The sequence below is a fragment of the Pseudorasbora parva genome, chromosome 10 (assembly GCF_024679245.1).
Source record: "Pseudorasbora parva isolate DD20220531a chromosome 10, ASM2467924v1, whole genome shotgun sequence".
NCBI lineage: Eukaryota > Metazoa > Chordata > Actinopteri > Cypriniformes > Gobionidae > Pseudorasbora > Pseudorasbora parva.
This window is the reverse complement of record NC_090181.1, coordinates 4,486,988-4,508,142: the sequence shown is the minus strand read 5'-3', so window position 1 is coordinate 4,508,142 and position 21,155 is coordinate 4,486,988. Positions and strand designations below refer to the sequence as shown.

Below are 21,155 nucleotides of genomic sequence, written 5' to 3'. Positions count from 1 at the left end.
CTCACTCAAACTCGCTCATCAGACCATTTCCTGAAAATAAACGGCAAAAACAGCTTGTTCAAACATCATCATGATTATGACCACCACCATGAGTTCATTACTGCACAGCAGAAATTTTTTTTTTTTTTCCTTTTCTTATTTGGTATTTTTGTCTTGTTTTCCAGTATATCTAAACATTATGAAATCAGGATAGAAGCTAAATGACTTAAGATTAAGTTTATGCTTAAAACAAGTTTATCTTTTCTTCTGGCAGATATTTGTTCTTTCAGCAAAAACTCAATTTTGATTTTTCAGAACACATTTTTCACAGCTCTGCATTAACGCTTGTCCGGGACAAGTGGATTTCTTGAAGGGAAAAGTGAAAGCGAATTTTACTTTTCCTATGGACAAGAGCCTGATTAAAACGCCAATGACAAAAAAATAACTAATGAATCACCAAAATGCAAGAATGATTGTCCATTAATTTAGTGTAAGTGGCGATAGATAGTGGATAATATAATATATAATGAACTGAAGGTGAATGTGAAGTTTTTATATATAACATATGATACAATTAAACAACATTACATAACCAAACGTGCTGTTTTCCTGAATACCATCACGACTGAAAATGACACTGATTTCATATGAAAGTTTCACAAACAATGAATTAACATTTAGTCACTTACATTTTAGATGCAATATTGACTGTTTTTGTTCCATTTCAGCAGCGAAAATGGTTCCAAACAAAGATTCCAAGCGACAGTGTGTGTGTGTGTGTGTGTGTGTGTGTGTTACTGAATGATTCAGTGTTTGAATTAATCGGTTGAATCAAAGATTCAATGAGCTTTTCATAAACAACTGCCTTGTTCTTGAATGACTGTCGTTTGAATGAATCATTTGAATGAATCGACTCAATGACTCACTCATTAAGATGGTCACCTGCTGCCACCTACTGGTGGTTTAGTTTCATGTTTAAACATACTTTTCAACATTTCTTTTGTTTATTTAAAAATACAAATCTCATAACATTATTTAATGTAGTTGTATATTTTCAGTGTAAATTATTTAATGTGACTGGTAACAGCACTATAGTGTCTTATTTTAATTTAATGTATAGGTCAAATTTAAGAATATAATATGAAACCTAAAACTTAGCCATAGGGAAAAAATGCCCTTTATAAAAGGTAAAAAATTAATCACAAATATGCAGATTTAAAATCTGTCAAAGCTGATTGAACACTATTTACAACACACACACACAACTTTTTTCCGGACAAGCAATTTTTTACTCAGCATGAACATGCTTAATGTCAAGCCCTGTTATTAGAATACAATTAAAAATGGGCCAAAACAATAAAATCAAATAAGTATTACAACATGATATTCTTTCACGGTCTATGGACCCCCTAAAGTAGCCCTGGCCACCACATTTATAAAAGTCTAGTTTCGCCACAGAAACCAAAAAACCTCAATGAATCGCCCGTAGGTGAAGCTAGCGATAACCTTGCATTTGTCCACTGGTTTTTATTTCATGATGGACAAAAGCAAGTTTGTAGCGCAAATTAGACTGTTCTTTCTCTTCTAAAAAAGACCCTGCCTTTTGCAAATTCTCTTTAAAATGTGTATGCTACTCATTATTTGGTTATAATTAGCCAAATCTTATAGTATTTCTTTGTTATTGAAAGAAAGAATAAAATATAGCTTGGCTAAGTGATCCAACTCTTTAATACTGTAAGTCTGCTTTTTTAATTGTATTATTATTATTGTTATTATTATTATTATTATCATCATCATCATCATCACTTGGCCCTTATCCTCTTCTGTAGAAGGGATGTGATGTGAGGACATTTTCCCACTGTTTATTTGACGTGTGATAACACCGGTATTAGTGGTATTACCGGCAGGTTCTTTTAAATTGCTAATTCTAAACTGAAAGTAACATGTGCACGGCCGCTCAGACATTCATAACGGTGCATTCATAAAGTGAGTGTTTTCAATGAATTCCTATGCTTAAGCTTGTTAAGCTCCCATAGGCATGACCTGAAAACGCTCCAGTGGACACGAACCTTGAATGACAATGGGGCCGTGCGCATATACTTTCAGTTTATAATTATATTGGGGGGCGGCAGATGCTTGAATTGTGGGTTCATTAGCCTATTATTCTTAATGAAAAACACAACAACAAATGACAAATCCATTTAAATAGGCGCTTTTACATTTAGCTTTGAAACCAAATCTTCCACGATCATCTTGTCTGTCAGCTCTGCGCTCTCATGACTTCTGTCTTGCTGCGTTTGTGCTGAGACTCTCGTCTAGCTCACACTGTATTGAGCAGACACGTTTAATTGTAGTAAACTATCATTTTAATACTATAAAAAAACGAAGGTGAGGGCAAGTCCTGAAAAAGGGGCAGTGCTGGTGAGAAAGGTGATTCGCCTGAACACCAGACTATTGCAGCAAGCCTATTCCGTAGTATCATGATTTAAGAATGATTAGATACTTGTACTGGGGAAAAAAAAGAGAACTAAAATAATAAAATTAATAAAAAAGAATAAAATATTACATGATATATTACATTTTACTTGGCAAATAACTGAAATAAAATTTTTACAAAACTGTACTAAAACTAATGTACTAAAACTGAAACAAAACAACAACAAAAAAAATCATCATTTATGTCATCATTTTTTATTTTATTTTAAACAGGACCATAACCACCACAGATATTGAGGGGGACCAAATAATTCAAAATGGCCAAATTGAAAATGTTGACAAAAAGTTTTACAAGGGACATGTTTAGGCTGGTCAACCAGTGCTCAATAGACCTTTTTAACACTTCCGCATTTTAACCGGAAGTTAGTTAAGGACGTGCAAAGACACTTCCTGTTACCGTAGTAGTAGCTAGCAGGAAATGCAAAAATGGGTGAGTCAAAAAACAGGAGTTTTTGTTGTGTCCCGGGTTGTTCGCGTTGTACCCAAAAACAAACATAACTGTCTTTTCACTCATTTCCGTCTGATCAAGCAACAAGAAATGTGTGGATTCATGCTGTTAGAAGAGAAGAAGGGCCGAATTTCTCTGTGAAAAAAAGGCAGCACTTACGACTGTAGCAGACACTTTGCCAAGGAGGATTACTCCGGTGGAACAACCATCAGTCGCCTTTACAATGGTGTTGTCCCAAGCCTTTTCCCTTGGAACAATTTTACAGTACCACTCAAAAGAGAGTCTGTATTTTGAAAGGGTGAACAAACGTCAGCTGGTCCCCTCCCAGGCGGATGACAACGGTGCAGCTGCTAAAATGGATCACGAATTTGTGACACACCCACCCGCAGGTAAGGTTTAAATAACGTCTAAACATTACAGTTGTGTTATAAATATAAAATGTACACATCATTTGCAAGTTCTTGCCATATTGACGCTTTTTATTGTTAGTCTTTGCAAAACAACATGTTTTAAGTGGTTTAAAATGTGATACATCAGCATCCTCTAATGGTATTTATGATGTCTGCGAAATTTGTAGCCTTTGTCCAGTTTATTGGTCTTGGTGGAGGAATTTGCGTCAACTATTTTCACCACATCAGCAAAGGTGACCTTTGGCAGGTTGAAAAGGCTCAGAGAAAACACTCTGCCGGTATACATTTTGCCGAGTATAAGCGCGAAGCGGAAGAACGCCTACGCGTCAGTGACGTATTTACATTTTTTGTGAAAAAGGTCTATATCAAAATGTTTGAGATGGCCAATCAAATCAAAGGAGGCAGGGCTTAACATTCAAAGAAGATGAGTGCAAAATTGAGCTTCTGTAGCTCAAATCAAGCAGGAAAACAGTACTTTTCCCACATTGCTGACAGTGTTGCTTTATTACTTATACATCATAATAGTATTTATTCACAATTTGAAAAGCACATTTTTTTGTGCTTTTGTCATTTTTTTATAGCTTAATTTAATTTTGCATATGTCATTCAAGGTAACTTGTCCCCTTCGTTCCCTCTATTTTTCATACCTAATAACATAGCAAAGGGACTACCAATGAAAACTAGCCTTCAGGCCAATTTGGGTACATTTACATACATGAATGTTGATTAATGTACACTGTCCTCTTTTGAATTTCAATAAGTAAATCCTACAGTGAATCATTTTATTCTGCACCTTATTTTAGTCATTTCTTCCATGCATTCAGTGAATATTTGTGTGCAGCTCACCAGAGGAAGTTGGAAGCCGCTGTATTGGCGTCCAGCGTTCCAGCCTTTGGGTTGCTTTTCTCCATCCTCGTACTCCGCGGGGAGCCATCTGGCCAAGCCGGTGTTGGCTGCTCCCCAAAGCGGGTTCCTCCTAAATAAAAAAGTATGAATGGATGGGATCTAAAATGTCTCAAGAAGAATATAAGAGAAAAGCCAAACAAACATGTCTATCTACTGTACTGTAGATTAAAGTGCTGTATGTTAATAGTCAATGCATTATTCTGTCAATGCACAATGCAATATTCTCACATTATTGTCCTTCCTTGCATTGGATAACTTTGCATTGCATGACCTGACTGATAAGAGCTTTGCATACATATCATATTCTGGCTCAATGCAATGCATAAATTCTCACTGATTATAAACAAATATTCTTTTTTTGTGTGTGTTTTTCACCAGTCCACAGGTCTTTACACTGGCTTCCAGTTACATTTCACGAATTTGCACTTACATATAATTTATAGAGAGTAATTTAATGCGTATTTTGCATGCTGTCCGGGGGGAGGGCTTCGATCTCGGAATTAAGGCTTTAACATACTCCACAAGAACAGCGAAAAAAGTTCTCGCTCCCAGGTTTGAATGACGTCATTTTGTTCTCGCAGCCCTGGTTTGGGAGTTCTCTCAGCTTGTTCTTGACACACCGCCTCAGCAGAACTTCTTTCTTGAGGGTGTTTGAGAAATATAGTGTGATCGGTCATACATTTAAAGTGGGCGTGGTTAATGTGGAGAAACGTAGATGATCGGCACCTGCTTTTCTCATGAAGTATGAATGTACTAGACCAGGGGTTTTCAAACTGAGGTCCGGGTTTAATTTCTGTTTAATTTCTAAATGTCAATACTTGGTGGGGAATCCTTTTGCAGAAATGACTGCTTCAATGCGGCGTGGCATGGAGGCGATCAGCCTGTGGCACTGCTGAGGTGTTATGGAGGCCCAGGATGCTTCGATAGCGGCCTTAAGCTCATCCAGAGTGTTGGGTCTTGCGTCTCTCAACTTTCTCTTCACAATATCCCACAGATTCTCTATGGGGTTCAGGTCAGGAGAGTTGGCAGGCCAATTGAGCACAGTAATACCATGGTCAGTAAACCATTTACCAGTGGTTTTGGCACTGTGAGCAGGTGCCAGGTCGTGCTGAAAAACCAAATCTTCATCTCCATAAAGCTTTTCAGCAGATGGAAGCATGAAGTGTTCCAAAATCTCCTGATAGCTAGCTGCATTGACCCTGCCCTTGATAAAACACAGCGGACCAACACCAGCAGCTGACATGGCACCCCAGACCATCACTGACTGTGGGTACTTGACACTGGACTTCAGGCATTTTGGCATTTCCTTCTCCCCAGTCTTCCTCCAGACTCTGGCACCTTGATTTCCGAATGACATGCAACATTTGCTTTCATCCGACAAAAGTACTTTGGACCACTGAGCAACAGTCCAGTGCTGCTTCTCTGTAGCCCAAAAGTGTCTTGACCTGGGGAATGCGGCACCTGTAGCCCATTTCCTGCACACGCCTGTGCACGGTGGCTCTGGATGTTTCTACTCCAGACTCAGTCCACTGCTTCCGCAGGTCCCCCAAGGTCTGGAATCGGTCCTTCTCCACAATCTTCCTTAGGGTCCGCTCACCTCTTCTCGTTGTGCAGCGTTTCTTGCCACACTTTTTCCTTCCCACAGACTTCCCACTGAGGTGCCGTGATCCTGCACTCTGGGAACAGCCTATTCGTTCAGAAATGTCTTTCTGTGTCTTCCCCTCTCGCTTGAGGGTGTCAATGATGGCCTTCTGGACAGCAGTCAGGTCGGCAGTCTTACCCATGATTGCGGTTTTGAGTAATGAACCAGGCTGGGAGTTTTAAAAGCCTCAGGAATCTTTTGCAGGTGTTTAGAGTTAATTAGTTGATTCAGATGATTAGGTTAATAGCTTGTTCAGAGAACCTTTTCATTATATGCTAATTTTTTGAGACTTTGGGTTTTTGGGTTTTCATGAGCTGTATGCCAAAATCATCAGTATTAAAACAATAAAAGACCTGAAATATTTCAGTTGCTGTGCAATGAATCTAAAATATATGAAAGTTTAATTTTTATCATTACATTATGGAAAATAATGAACTTTATCACAATATGCAAATTTTTTGAGAAGGACCTATACTCCGTTTGCAATGCGTATGCGGTACATATTTTTTCCATACCCATGTTAACAGAGTAAAGCTTTCACACTGTTTGCTGATGCTGTCTGTCAGCCATTTTTTTTGCATTAGTGACAGCACATTGTTTGCATTAAAATAAACATGTACCGAAGAGAAAATCTAGCAATTTCACCACAGATGCATACCATTTAAAATATACTCGTTTCAAAGTCAACACATGGCTTTTTTTTCTCGGGTAAAGCAAGGAAACGACACCTTACCTGACATTTAGGCAAAAAATGTGCCATAATGGAGAGCACTCGTTCTTTCTTGGAGGTGGAAAACAAAGTTCTTTATGATCTGCAGGATTTCTTTGAAAAGGGGTTAAAAACGAAAGAAAAGACGAGAGTCGGCTGTTTTTTAAATAGCCTATTGTAAGTTTCTATTTTAAAATGTTTGTAATTTTAGGGTATCACCTATGTTTAAATGTTTCGCCACTTGTGAGAGCTAAATCTAAAGCACTAGGCTATATAAATATGAATTCATGAATGTAATAAATGTTGTTTAAATGTAGCACGTTAAAACCTGACTTCTATGAAAGAGTGAACAAAGAGAATTGCAATTCTGACGAGCCATGTTCAGTTACAACTTTTGGATTTTAAATAAAAAATTATGTATAAAGGCTGTGTTTGTTGTATGCAACAGCGGAACAGTTGCGCATGTGAAAGCACAACAAGGCATGCGGCTCCTGCACCGCAAACACACTGCAACACACACCGCATACTGGCTACGCACTGCAGACGGAGTGTGTGTGAAAAGGGTGTAAGGGTATAAGAGGTCGCTGGTAGCACACCACATTACTACGGGCAACGGTTAACATGTAGCAGACAGCGCAAGACACGAGTCCAATACAGAGGGGCTCATTGGGGGCCATTGGTGCATATCTCTTCCAGATTCAGATTATTTTATTTAATGCCATGTGAGCATTCAAAGCTATTTTCATGGGAAAAATTAAACTACAACAATACAAATATCATATAAATACAATAAAAAACAAAACAGCAAGTCATATTATACAAGATGTTTTAAATTAACATATGATAAAAAATCCAAAACCTTTTCAGGCATAATCTCATTAAATACGTCCTTAAGTGAAGTAACTTCATAAAAGAGCATTCTGCTCATATCTCTTCCATATCAGATCCACAAATTTAGACAATCTATTTATCATCATTTTATTCTTATTTTTCTTATTCTCTTTACAACTGCTTTAATTATCCTTGTTTTTATTTTAATTCTTCTACGTGGTATTCTTGTTTCTTCTACATGTTATCATTAATCAATTTTTAAAATCATTTTAATTACACCATTGTGTATGAAATGTGCTCAAAATAAACTTGCCTTGCCTAGCGGTCAATGCATAATAGTTTAGCAATAACCATTTTCCTATATTTCTTACAAAAATGTGACATTCTTTTCAATCTTCAGATTTGTATGCATTTCACTTATTTAGTTACAAACGTAGTACACACATTCCCTTTGGTCTCTCATAAAAATGCATTTCCAAAGAAGTTTGGCTGTGCACAGTCAAAGTAGTTTATTTAAATAGCACTGTTCACAATACAGATAGTGCGAGCATTTCACTCGCATTTGTGACTGAAAATAGATGCACAATGTATTTTGGAGCACGTGTGCGAATAAAAAATCCCAGTGGATCAGTTTTCTTAAATGTAAGATCATAAAGTCTTCAATACCATAAATGGTATAACAAACATCTTACTGATCATTTTAAGGCATCTTAATCTTAGCTTTTTGAAGTTTAATATTCACATTAGGCAGTATGGCAATTTATGTTTTTCCATCCCTAAAGATTGCTATGATTTCATTAAATAAATAAAACCGTGCTTCAGAGCAGCTTGCAATCGACGAATAGAGCACATTTATGCCAAGCAAAGGCTTATGAACCAATGCTGATCCATTATGGCAATGTTTATATTGTAATATGTTGTATTCAGTTGTAAGAACGCAAATTATATCTCCTTGAATGAGCATCCTGCAATAATAAAGCATAGATATTTCATGGTGTATTCAGGTTTGTTTATTAAATAAAATAATAACCCCGGTTATTATTTGGGTACACAAACTATTACATTTAATTTAATTTAAAGTAAACTATTATAGCTTCTGTCTCGGATGAAGGAAATACTAAGAATATTATTTGGCATAATATTAAATACATACATTTTACTAGCATTAGTGTTATTATAGTCGTCAAAAACTAAAACCATGAAAAAAAAATTCCTAACTTGAAAATTTAACATTTTTTATTTTCATTAGTTAAAATTAACCTGATGTACCAAACATTTACTGAAAAATATACACACATTTTAAAAAGCAAAATTGAATATAAACGACTAAAATAACACAATTTAATTCAACTACATTTAAAACAGAAAATATAGAAATTAAATTGAATTCAAAATAGTAATAAAAACTATAATAATAGTAGCAACCAAAATAACACTAGTATGGCAAAATCCATATAATATTATATATAATAATAATAAAATTAAATTTTAATTAAATTATTATTTAATTAAATAATAAAATATATATACATTGTATATATATATATATATATATATACATTGTATATATATATATATATACATTGTATATATATATATATATATATATATATATATATATATATATATATATATATATATATATATATATATATATATATATATATATATATATATATATATATATATATACACACACACACACACACACATATATATACATTGTATATATATATATATATATATATATATATATATATATATACACATATATACACACACACATACATACATACATACACACACACACACACAAATATGAAATAGTTAAGGCAGAAATAAATAGTTGCGCCCCTAAAATTTCAAAATGCCCTCCTAAATTTGCTCCTAAAGGTGCTCCTTGGGAATCAAGTAAGCGTCCAGTCCTGCAATAGTGTCATTATTCAGCTCAATAACAGTGTCGATGTTGCATAAGGTGTTGCCAGGGTTTTGCTGGGATATTCTGGGTAATTTTATATGGTCTCAAGTGTAAAAAGACTCCCTACTCTAAAGTCTTCTAGTCTCTAGATTTTGGATCGACAGTCTTTATAAAGTTGTTCAAGCTCCAGTAATTATACAAAATTTGTAGAAATGTTTAAAATCGTTTAAAATGAAGTGCAGCATGTCACACCACATTCAACTACTTATTCAGCTACATTTAATCAGAACTAATGATGTTTTTGCATTAAAAATATATAATTTGATGCCTCAGAACTGGACAGACATGGTACATTTCCTCCAGCAAATGTAAAATTAATGCTATAAATCTTGCAAGCCGAGCCAGTGCAGAGAACTGAAAATAATTTCCATTAAAAACTAAATCAATCATATGCATCATAAAGAAAAAGTTGAGTTTATTCTGATTAAAATGTTTTGTGCACAGCTCTATCAGAGTATCAGCTCAATGCAACTGCATTTTAACTCGTAGTTGAAAAAGCAAAGATCCAGGTATGAATACTTAAGGTTTAGACATTGTTTAGTGATATTCGTCTGGTTAAAGCTCTGACCCGTCTTAAGGCGAGCGTTCACTGCGAATTCGGACACTCGGGAGGTCGTGAGATATTGCAGACGCTACGAGCCAGTTAATTTGATCATCGCATCAAATCAGCTGGTACACGACACGACCGTTTCCACCGCGAGCCGGCGGCGATCACACAAGCTTTTGAGTTAAACACAGAGACTGGAGCTTTCAATGTTGCTGCTATAGCTTCAGATACAAATAACGAAAAAATATGTGTGCAAATTTGATTTGTTGAAAAGCAGAGAACAGTAGCCATTCTTTTAAACCGGAACAACCAGAGGAAAGAGAGGGTGTGAGAGAGAGAAATAGTGGTGTAACGGATCTCAAAACTCACGGTTCGGATCACGAGTCACGGATCGGATCAGAAAAAAGGGGGATGAGACTTTTTATTTGCTTTCCATTTATTGTATGAAAAATGTGGGTGTTAGCATAACCTATGTGGTTATGGTTTTAACAAATATAAAATAAATAACCAGCTGAATAAATCACATTTTACTCAGTTGTTAAAGTGTAACATGTGAAATACAACCTGTGATGTGAAAATGGCCCTGAGCAGAAATGAAAAAAAAAAAAAAAAGATTAGGATGTCAGCATTCAGGGGAGAGAGAAGACCTCACGCCTGTTTAACACACAATCATTATTGTTATTTAAAATCCAAAAGTTGGTATTGAACATGGCTTGTCATCATTGCAATTCTCTTTGCAGGTCTACACTTTTTTATAGATATCATGTTTAAACACACTACATTTAAACAATGTTTTATTCATTGCATTACTTTATATTTATATAGCCTTACCTTAGAAACCGGCTAGACTATGTTAAAATAAACAAACATTTAAAAATTGGAACTTTCAATAGACAAAAACAGCCAACTCGTTTTTTCTTTCATTTTTTTAAAATCTTTTTAAAAGAAATCCTGCAAGTCATAAATAACTTTTTTTCCACCTCCAGAATACTCTCCATTATTTCACTTGTTTACCTAAAGCTAAAAGCCATTTTTCTTGCTTTACCCAAGGCAAAAAGCCATGTGATGACTTTGAAACAGAGTACACTTACATTAGGCTATATGCATATGTGGGGAAATAACTAGATTTTCGCATCAATACATGTTTGTTCCGCTGTCCCTTTAATTCAGCGCGTTCAGCACAGCAAAACTAGCCTGACAAGCCAGACCCACATCAAGATGTTTGGTCTGGAAACTCCCCATTGACAGCGCAATCCGAGGGGCGGATAAACGGTTGTCTTTCAAACTCCCTCTGCACGCGATAGGATAGCGCTACAACCAACCAGAGCAACGAAGGTGAAACAGAGCTCGCTGATAGATTAAACATTCGCCGTATCCGGTCGGCTAAACTACGAACACATCTTCCCTTTTAAAGAATGACTTCAGTGCCGTTCTTTGTTCTTTTCTCAGAGAAAAGCTCAACTCCAAGTCTTCCAGAGTCGCGGTCAGAGCTGATTCGAAAGACCGCTGTTCGCCAGTTTCTGTGTTTACTAGAAGCACGCAAACGCAACTCGGCCGTCGTCATTATGGCCCCGCCCACCGACTCTATACAAGATGTGATTGGGCCGTCCAGATTTTGAGGAACACAGATCAGAATGGTATTGAGAGTTGCTAGACGACACTTGCGGGCAAATTAAATTTGCTGCCGCTAGGGTGCGTCTAGATTTCTAGGCTACAGCAAAACCGACTCGGTGCGGAAACGATCGCCGCACTTCGCACTGACGGACCGAAACTGCGTGCAGTGTGAAAACTGTGATCTGTTAACATGGGGATGGAAAAAACACGCACCACAAACACACTACGCTGTGTGTGAAACGGGCATCAGCAGATGTCGCTTCAGATATCCATGCTCGATGTATTGCCACTTTCATACGGCTCTCTCATGCTGCCACAGTTACGTTACCGACTGTTACAGTTTTGTCCACCACCCTTCTTTCGTCTTCATTATATTTCACGGCGAAGCCAAAATGCTCTCACGCGATGTGAATGACGCGGGAGGCTTTTCAAGTGAAACGGTCTTTTACTCTGCGATCGCTAAACAATTAAGATTAATCCGCAAAAAAAAAAAGCACAATAAATCCGCGGGTCACGTGCGTTCCGAACCGTGGATCGTGATCCGTTCGGATCACGGATCAACTACGATCCGTTGCACCCCTAGAGAGAAAGAGTGTGTGTGTGTGTGTGTGTGTGTGTGCGCTGTATATTTGCAGCCACTGAGCTATAGCCTAATATTACTCATAGATCGAGCCTATGTGACATGGTTGTGCATGATTTGGCAATCGGGGACAGCCATACGCTGATGAAAATCGGGCCGACTCCCCAAATGTTTTAAACATGCTTAAAAATCATCGTTAGGTCGGGAGGTGCTCGGCTCGTTTCTCATTTCCTCTCACACGAGCCACGACCATACGACCATCCACGATGTCCACACCATTTCTCCCGATAGAAAAAAAAACATCTGCGAGTTCGTACGACAGCAAAAATCGCACCGTGTACGCCTGCCTTTACTGGTTGCAGGTCATTTTATCACATTGGCCTGATTCTCTTCACAAAGGCTTACGGAGCAGTTAACCAAGTTTCTGATTTCTGTGCTTTCCAACAGTGAGATGTGGCTCCTGCTGCATTATGGATAAATTATTAAGAGTGGGAGTCAGATACCTGTTATTGCAGACTCCAGAGATGCTGCGGTATTTTCCTTCCGTGGCGCAGGTGGTGGGCTGTAAAGTCTGAGGGCATCCAGACAGGTTTGCTATCCACTCCACTGCCTTCACGGAAAGGAGTTCTTGAAAAGGAGTTAATGTGTTTACGGGCACAGCTCAAACATTGAAGGGTAAACAGTCTGCTGAGGTTCTGCGTAGATGCGGCAGCTCTCATCAACTCTTGTGCTTAGATTAAATCTGACATTTAAAGCGCTTCGGAGATGATGCCGCTGCATTATTCCACAGTTATAGAGCTTGACTGAATCTGCCGTACAAGATAGCATGCTAATACCCCGCAGCGGCCCCAAAAACTGTTTAGACACTTCACTCACACTTAAAAAATGTCGTTACATTACATCAAGTGTCATCTGGGCTCAAACGCTGCAAGAGCTTTTACTAACTTAACTTCTGTTATCTAATGCGATTTACAAACTCATAATCAAATATGACAAAGGGTCATAATCAGACAAGTCCCTCGCATAATGTAAAACATCATGATCAATAAGATAAGAAAACATACATTTTTACATTGCTTTAACTCATAAAAATAAGTCAAGTAATTTTCAACTTTTGTGTAAGTTATACAAGCTTCAACAAAATTTAAGTCAGTTTAGTTTAATGTAATTAAAAAGGGTTACTTCAGTGATTTAGCATTAAAGGGATAGTTCAATCAAAAATGAAAATTAGATGTTATCTGCTGACCCCCAGTGCATCCAACATGTGGGTGTGTCTGTTTCTTCAGTCGAACACAAATGAAGATTTTTAACTCAACCGTTCCTGTGTGACAGTCATATAATGGGGTGAATGGGTAACAAGTCTATGAGAGGAAAACATACAAACAAACAAAAACATGCTTAGGCAACGTGCACAAAAACCCTGCTGCTCCTGACGACACATTGATTTATTAAGACACGAACCAATCGGTTTCTGTGAGAAACACAACAGTATTTTTTATTTTTTTACCTCATATCCCGATGAGTCTCATCGCCAGTAACTTCCGTTAGGTGAGGTCAAGCTGGTGCGAAAATAGACGCATAGATAGATTCTCATTTGTGCCTGCGCAGATCGATCGAATGAGGCAAGTTTGGTGAGACTCATCGGGATATGAGGTAAAAAAATAAATGCTGTTCGGTTTCTCACAGAAACCGATCGCTTCATGTCTTAATAAATCAATGTGTCGTCAGGAGCAGCAGGGTTTTTGTGCACGTTGCCCAAGCATGTTTTTTTTGTTTGTATGTTTTCCTCTCATAGACTTGTTACCCATTCATCCAATTATATAATCGTCACACAGCAACGGTTGAGTTAAAAATCTTAATTTACATTTACATTTTACATTTATGCATTTGGCAGACGCTTTTATCCAAAGCGACTTACATTGCATTCAAGGTACACATTTCACATTTTTGTCAATTCTTGGCAAGGGATTATTAAGAGTAATCTTAATAATTTGTGTTCTGCTCAAGAAACACACACCTACATGTTGGATCCACTGGAGGTCAGCAGATACACATTTAATTTGCATTTTTGGGTGAACTATCCCTTTATGCTTTGTATTTAAACTGGGTCATTAATGTAGTTGAAATGAGAAATTTGAATTTGGTGCCTTCTAGACTGAGAAAAAGAAAATGTATTTTTGGCTCATGTAGATGAAAGACAATAACTCCCAGAATGCACTTGCTTCGTTGCCCTACGTGGCCACTCCAAAACACAAACATTTGAATATACTGCTGGGTTTCTACTGATACAAAGCTTAATGCTAAATCACTGAAATAACCCTTTAAGTTGAAATGACTTAAACATCCAAGTTCATTGTCCTTAATTTAAAGGTGCACTGTGTAAAATGTATCGCTAGCGGTGAGGTTGTGAATTGCAACCGCCCACTTTTCACCCCTCCCTTTCGAAGCTCATAGAGAAGCTACGGTGGCTGACACAGGACAAAAATGTCTGAGACAGCAGAGAGTGACTAGCGCTCTGTAAAGCAGTTTGTCCGTTTAAGGCTACTGTAGAAACATTGCCTCAAATGGCCTAACCCGCAGTGTGTGTAGAGAGAAATGGCTCATTCTAAGGTGATAAAAACATAACGGTTCATTATGAAAGGTCTTTATACACCAAGCATAGTTATGTATATTATATTTCTGTCAATATATTGCATTTCTGTCAATAGATACTACAACTGAATAATAAATACTACACACTGCCCCGTTAAGGCAGAAACTTTTTTACAGTGTGAAATAATTAGAAATGGCCAAAGTGTAATGTAAAGCGTAAAACTTCTAGGCTAGAATGCCTCATTCAAGACACGGTTACAGCCTTGAGTCAAGGTACGTATAAGAGTCTCACCGGACACAGGAAGTGATCTTTTATGTCTCCAGCTCGCCTTCTCCTTTAAAAGCCCTAAGGTCATGTGAAACACCTCTGCTGATTTGGAGATGTGCTGCGTTTCTGAAGATGCCCGTCTGGAGAGCCTGTACATCTGTGAAGGAGGCAGCTGAGGTTCGAAACTGTTACTCAGAGAAAAAGAGGGAAACATCAGCTTTCCTGACTATATCGAGAGATAAAATTAGTGTAGATGATAACAATGATTATAGACTGTTGTTTACCCTTGTGCAGTTTGATTCAGTGCAGTATTGACCATCTGAAGACTCTCTTGGAATGAAGATATAATTAAGCTCTCCGGAATTACTAGTTTTTAGAGAAAGAAACAACATGATTTCCAGAAAAAGTAAAAGTACATACACACACACACACACACATTTATATATTTTAGTCTACAAAGCCATTCATGGCCCTGCACCACTATACCTTGCTGAGTTAGTTCACAAATATGTTCCTGCCCGGACCCTCAGATCCAGCAATGATAATCTGCTTGTTGTACCAAAGTTTAAACGCACTACTATGGGAGGTAGGGCTTTTAGTGTTGCTGGCCCTACATTATGGAACAAGCTGCCCTTGACTATCCGTAACGCACCGACTCTGCAGTTGTTTAAATCCCAACTTAAAACTCACCTGTTTTCTCTGGGCAGTAAATAATTATCTCTCGCACCGCCTCAGCCTTTAAAGTGATCTTACACCTTTTCATGTTACACTAGTTGCTGTTAATTGTTCACTTTGATTATGTAGCTTCTTTGTTGTTGTTGTCTATCTGGAGTTGATTGTTGTACACCTGCTTGTTTATGTGTTATCATGAACAGGCCGATTGTTTTTGTACTACATTGTAAAGCGACCTTGGGTTCCTGAAAGGCGCTATAAAAAATAAACATATTATATATATATATATATATATATATATATATATATATGTATGTCGTTTACAAACTTTTGACTGGAAGTGTATGTGTGTGTGTGTGTCCTTGTTTATATCATATAAACATAAAAATACTAAATTATGTTTTTTTGAAAAACTAAAAATGCAGCATGTTTCCTGTGTTGGGAAGGTTCAGGGGCAGGGGCAGTGTGTGTGTGTGTGTGTGTGTGGTAGGTTTAGGGGTAGGGGCAGTGTAGGGGGATAGAATGTATAGTTTGTACAGTATAAAATTCATTCAGCCTATGAAAGGTCCCCACAAAGGCAGGTGTGTGTGTGTGTGTGTGTGTGTGTGTGTGTACTTGGTGCTTTTTATTAAGTTGCAGTTGTTACACAAGGCTGTGCCTGTATTATACTGACATCAAGAAAAATCCTCCCAGAAATCCACATTATCATTGCAGAAAAAAATGTGTTAGTGTTGAAAATTTAATTAAATTGCTCATGTCCTTTAGTGATATGAAATAAAATGTAAAAAATCCAGATTCACTCAGGTTTTACATTAATGTAATGTCTCTAGGGTGGGCTTATGAATACAGGCCATAATTTGACGTCTTGGCATCCGTGCCTAGTTAAAGAACGCAGTGTTTGCGAGAAACGTCCCCATTTCACCTCTGATTATGCGGCCCGCACAAGCGCATCAAAGCCACAGTCTTCCTGCGGGGCCAAAACAGCACAAACAAACTACGAGACGAGTCTGCAGCCCGAAATCTGGACCGCTGTGCGAGTTAATTCAGCCTCGGAATGACGACATTCCCCAATGGGAATTCTTCTACAGAGAATCAGACGTTATATAACAAGTTTTCTAATACCAACCAACAACCCATCTACTTTTTACGTGAAGACGGTAACATAATGCTGTCTCGTTCGCCATCTGACCTTCCTATTATGTGTCGAGACCTGCAATTTCCTGGGAAATATCCCAAGGGCCAACACAGGAGATGTCATTACAAAAATTTGGCTCCAGATGTCAGGTACCAGATGTGGTTGGAACATTGGGTATGGGAGCGTTCAAACTAAATGTCAGTAGGTACAAAATAACCCGTAACGAATCTGTCACCAGCTGGCTGTAAGAATAAGACGCCGTGTTGAGTTCTGGTAATTGCTACAGAATCCCACTCGAAAGTCTTTGCTTAGTTGCTACAGTACTTGTTGTCAAGCGAAAGGCAATTAACCAAACCAGCAACATCGGGAGTGGCGTGTGTATGTTACAGAGCATCTTATTTATAGACGTCTCTATCACATATAAGGTGAAATGTGCAATAAGTGAAGACACTACATACGCTGAGGTGGATCTGTGCTCAGATTGCAGCACATCATGACCGAGGATAAATGCATCAGAACACCAGCCATGTCCTCTCTGACCTGGAATAAAAGAAAAATGCTTTTAATAAATTAAGAATAAGGCAAAAAAAGTCAGAAAAAGACAAAAGCAGTTTGAGCCGCATACAGTGTACACACACTCATTACCAAATGATTTAACACTATTTATTCTGTATCTGTGGAACTAAAATGATCTAAATAAACAATATTAAATGCATTTTATTACTTGAGCACTAGTTTATATGCATTTCAAGAAGCATAAATAATGTAATCGAGAAATGTGTTTATTTTCTGTACATCTAATCTGCTTTTGTTTGTCATTTGCATATCATTATAATAGCATTTGAACAGCTGCTCTTTTCAGCAACAATTAAATTTAGCACAACAAATACTATTATGCACATACAAATGTACAATTAAAATAGGATTATTTTGTGTTTCAGTAGGATACTGTGAATTTGGGCTGTTAATAAGGCTTCATTTGATTATATTCATGCAATATATATTTTCTATTTTAAAATGTTCTGTTTTAAATAAATGTTGTTCTTTTAGAACTTTCTATTCAACAAATAATCCTGAAAAAACAAAAACAATTATCATGGTTTTCACACAAATGTGTTTTCAATATTGATAATAGGGCTGGGCGAGAGACACATAATCGATATCAATAAAAAAATGTGTTCAATCTTTTTTTTTTGATGCAACCAAAGGCACTCACTCCCTGGTAACCTAGTAATGTAGGCAGACACGCTAACAGCCAATCATGTAACAGTATCAAGTTTGGAGATCAACCCGAAAATGAATGCCACAGCGAGCAAATATGGCAGGAAAGAGGAAAACAAGTCAAAGAAATAATGGAGGCACTGCACCTTAATGTTAAGAGATAATTGTTAAATGGTCATTGTGATTTTAGACTTATGTTTACATTTTAATTTGAGTGTTTTCAGCCATATCGCCCAGCCCTTATTGATAATAATCATAAATTAGCCTGGATGCCAGCCTAACTTAGCCATGGCCACAAAGTTAGGTCGGGCAGTTCGGTCTGGCCTCGCTCCATAGAGGAGTAATTATCCCCAAACAGAAACTGTTCTGACCAATGAGATCATCAGGGCGGGCTTTAGACGATGACGGACAGATGATCAACAGTACCGTAATCATCACGTCATCAAAGGGGCTTGGATTATATTTTTTCGAATCCTAAACGGAGAGCTTGTTTGTATATGCATTCACCATCACAGTTTCTCTCAGAAATGATGATCATGTTGGGTAAGTACTCTGAGTATCATTACATTTTTTTACAACACCGGCAAAGATCGTGTTTTCCAGCCTGATTCCAGTGAACGTGCAGACAGGGTTGCCAAGTTTTTACAACAAAACCCGCCAACTACTAGCCCTAAACAATAGCTTCTCAGAGGGTTCTCCGGGGAAAAAATGGTGTTTGGGGAGTAAAATGTGTGTTATTTTGGCGAGGTTGCCTGCTAAAATTTGCACTCATGGGTCTATATATCACATAATGGTCGCTTCAACCCGCGGACATAGAAAACAACCCGCAGAGAAAACGCGGACTTGGCAACACAGTGCAGTTGAGCTCTGTTGACATTTGACAACTAATGTTATGCGTAGCTTCGTTGCTCTGATTGGTTGTAGGTCTATCCAATTGCTGTCTTTCCTAGTTTGGTTGAAACACTCCCATAATCACAGCCCAATGGAGCATCAGACTCATATTCTGACTAGAATTGAGTATGACCACGTCAGGCTAATCATAAATATTTCTTGAGCATAAAATCATCATATCAGAATGATTTTTGAAGGATAATGTGACAATGGGTGCATTTACATATTGAAATAAACTGTTTTCCTCGTTTACATGCAAACCCAGTAAACTGACAATGCAAGTAAACCGTGTTTACATGACTTATAAACCGGGGTATTTCCTTGTAGTGACGTCAAAAAGAATAATGTCTGTATCTGACTCAAGTTTTTCAAATGTTACGTCAGTTGTGATGTTAAATAAAGTGTGCACCGTATCAGCGGGAGATTTACGGCTCATATTATCCCTCATGAAGTTAATAAGTTTGATGCAAAGTCTTGACTGAACCTCTTCTACTTCCACTGCATGCGATGAGAACATCTTTACAATTTTAAAAGAGTCTGCGTTTGTGATATATGTCCTTATTTCATGCAAAACGCTCGCTCGCTCTGTCTGGATGTGTTTAAATCTCCAGTAAGTTTGCGTTTGTCACCTATCACACATGCACACTTCAATAAGCTGACAGAAAGCAGGTTAATGTGTTTACTTGCCGTGCGAAATCAGCTACCTGTCCCGACCGGTTTATGCTTACGCCCGTTTATAACCTTACTCAATCATAAAAAGAAAACGGGTTACCGCGTTTACATGACCATGTTCATTGTGGGCTTATTAGCCATAATCAGCTTAAAGCAGCACTGGGTAACTTTTGCTCTCGGGGTCCCCCTACAGTTGGGAAAAAATAATGTCCTCAACTACTGTCGTAAGCTCTGTCCTCCTACAACAGGGGATGCCATCGCGCGTGCATTTGTTGAAATGACAACCCTGATAGCCCTGAACTAGTGATGCGCGGGTCGTCTCATAACCCGCGGACCCTGTATGTCTATTTAATGGTCGCGGGTGGTAAAAATATATACAGTGGTGCGGGGCGGGCCAAATAACTTCATAAAAGCGGCCCGCGGGTTGGTGCAGCACTAACCGTTAACTTACCCTGAACACTGCAGGAGGAGTTCACATGCAGGTGTTCTTCTGGCGGCGCGTGTGAAATGTCTTCATCCCAGGTAACGTTACAGTCAGTGGCATATGTTTCAGCATGTCATATGAATATAATTTCATGGGTTTTATTTTTTTCAAACGCCAAATAATCGCGATGCTCACGTTTACAAGCCAGCGTCATTATAGTAGTCTATTGGTTAGCGTTTTACAGAATCTATATGATACTTCAGTTCAATGTTTGAGTGATAGCTCACCGTAACAAGCAGGACAGCATCGGTCGGGCACGCCTCCTTCAGCTCACGCCGACGAGCAAACGCTGGTCACATGTTGATCCTCGTCCTGCCTTTAATCACATCACTTTTTCGTTTCCTCTTATTGCTTTCCTCCAACAAAAACTTTTCTTTCTTATTTGTCTCTGCTGCTTCGGACATGACTATATTTTCCGACACACAAATTTAGGCTCGCACGTCCGAATGTAAGGAAGTGTGGGTTTTGGTGGAAGTGACGTATTTGCCGTAAAGCTGTCGAATTTTGTAGTTCTTTTTGTTCTCGGGTTACTACCCGAAACTCGAAGTTTTAAAGTACGATTAAAAACGATACAGACCCCATCAGGCTATGGCAGACGTGTCATTCAACCTATGTATCATCACAAGAGTCTTGAAAAAATATTATGAAGGTTGAAAAGTTACCTAGTGCTACTTTAAGAACGTGCATATAAACGCACCCAATGAACACGGCCATGTAAACGCGTTAACCCGTTTTCTTTTATTGAAGTGTGGTCATAAACGGTGTAAGCATAAACCGGTCAGAGCAGGTAGTTTTTTTCCTCTTACCCAAAATTTGCGCAGCATGTAAACACTTTAACCTGCTTTCTGTCGGTTTATTGAAGTGTCATGTGTGATAGGTGACAAAAAAAACGTACTTAGAGCCAGGCCTTAGTATTTTGCATGAAATAAGGACATATATCACAAACACAGACTCTTTTAAGACCCAGATTTTTTTTAAAATGTGTTCTCATCTCATGCAGCAGAAGTAGAAACGTTTGAGTTAAAACGCTGCATCTGAAACTACATGAGGGATAATATGAGCCTTATTTAACATCACAAC

General features: G+C 38.0%; 1 protein-coding gene across 1 annotated transcript in view; it reads right to left on the bottom strand.

The window, feature by feature from the left end:
* tpo (thyroid peroxidase) overlaps nucleotides 1-17,334 on the bottom strand; it is a 50,905-nt gene extending 33,571 nt beyond the window's left edge. Inside the window, exons 1-5 of the mRNA XM_067454918.1 lie at nucleotides 17,266-17,334; nucleotides 15,285-15,366; nucleotides 15,025-15,185; nucleotides 12,644-12,767; nucleotides 4,180-4,309 (exon numbers count right to left, since the gene is read on the bottom strand). Of these exons, the coding sequence (XP_067311019.1) occupies nucleotides 4,180-4,309; nucleotides 12,644-12,767; nucleotides 15,025-15,185; nucleotides 15,285-15,366; nucleotides 17,266-17,320 (552 nt within the window). The 5' untranslated portion in view covers nucleotides 17,321-17,334. The remainder of the gene's footprint in view (nucleotides 1-4,179; nucleotides 4,310-12,643; nucleotides 12,768-15,024; nucleotides 15,186-15,284; nucleotides 15,367-17,265) is intronic.
* Nucleotides 17,335-21,155: the final 3,821 nt, after the last annotated feature.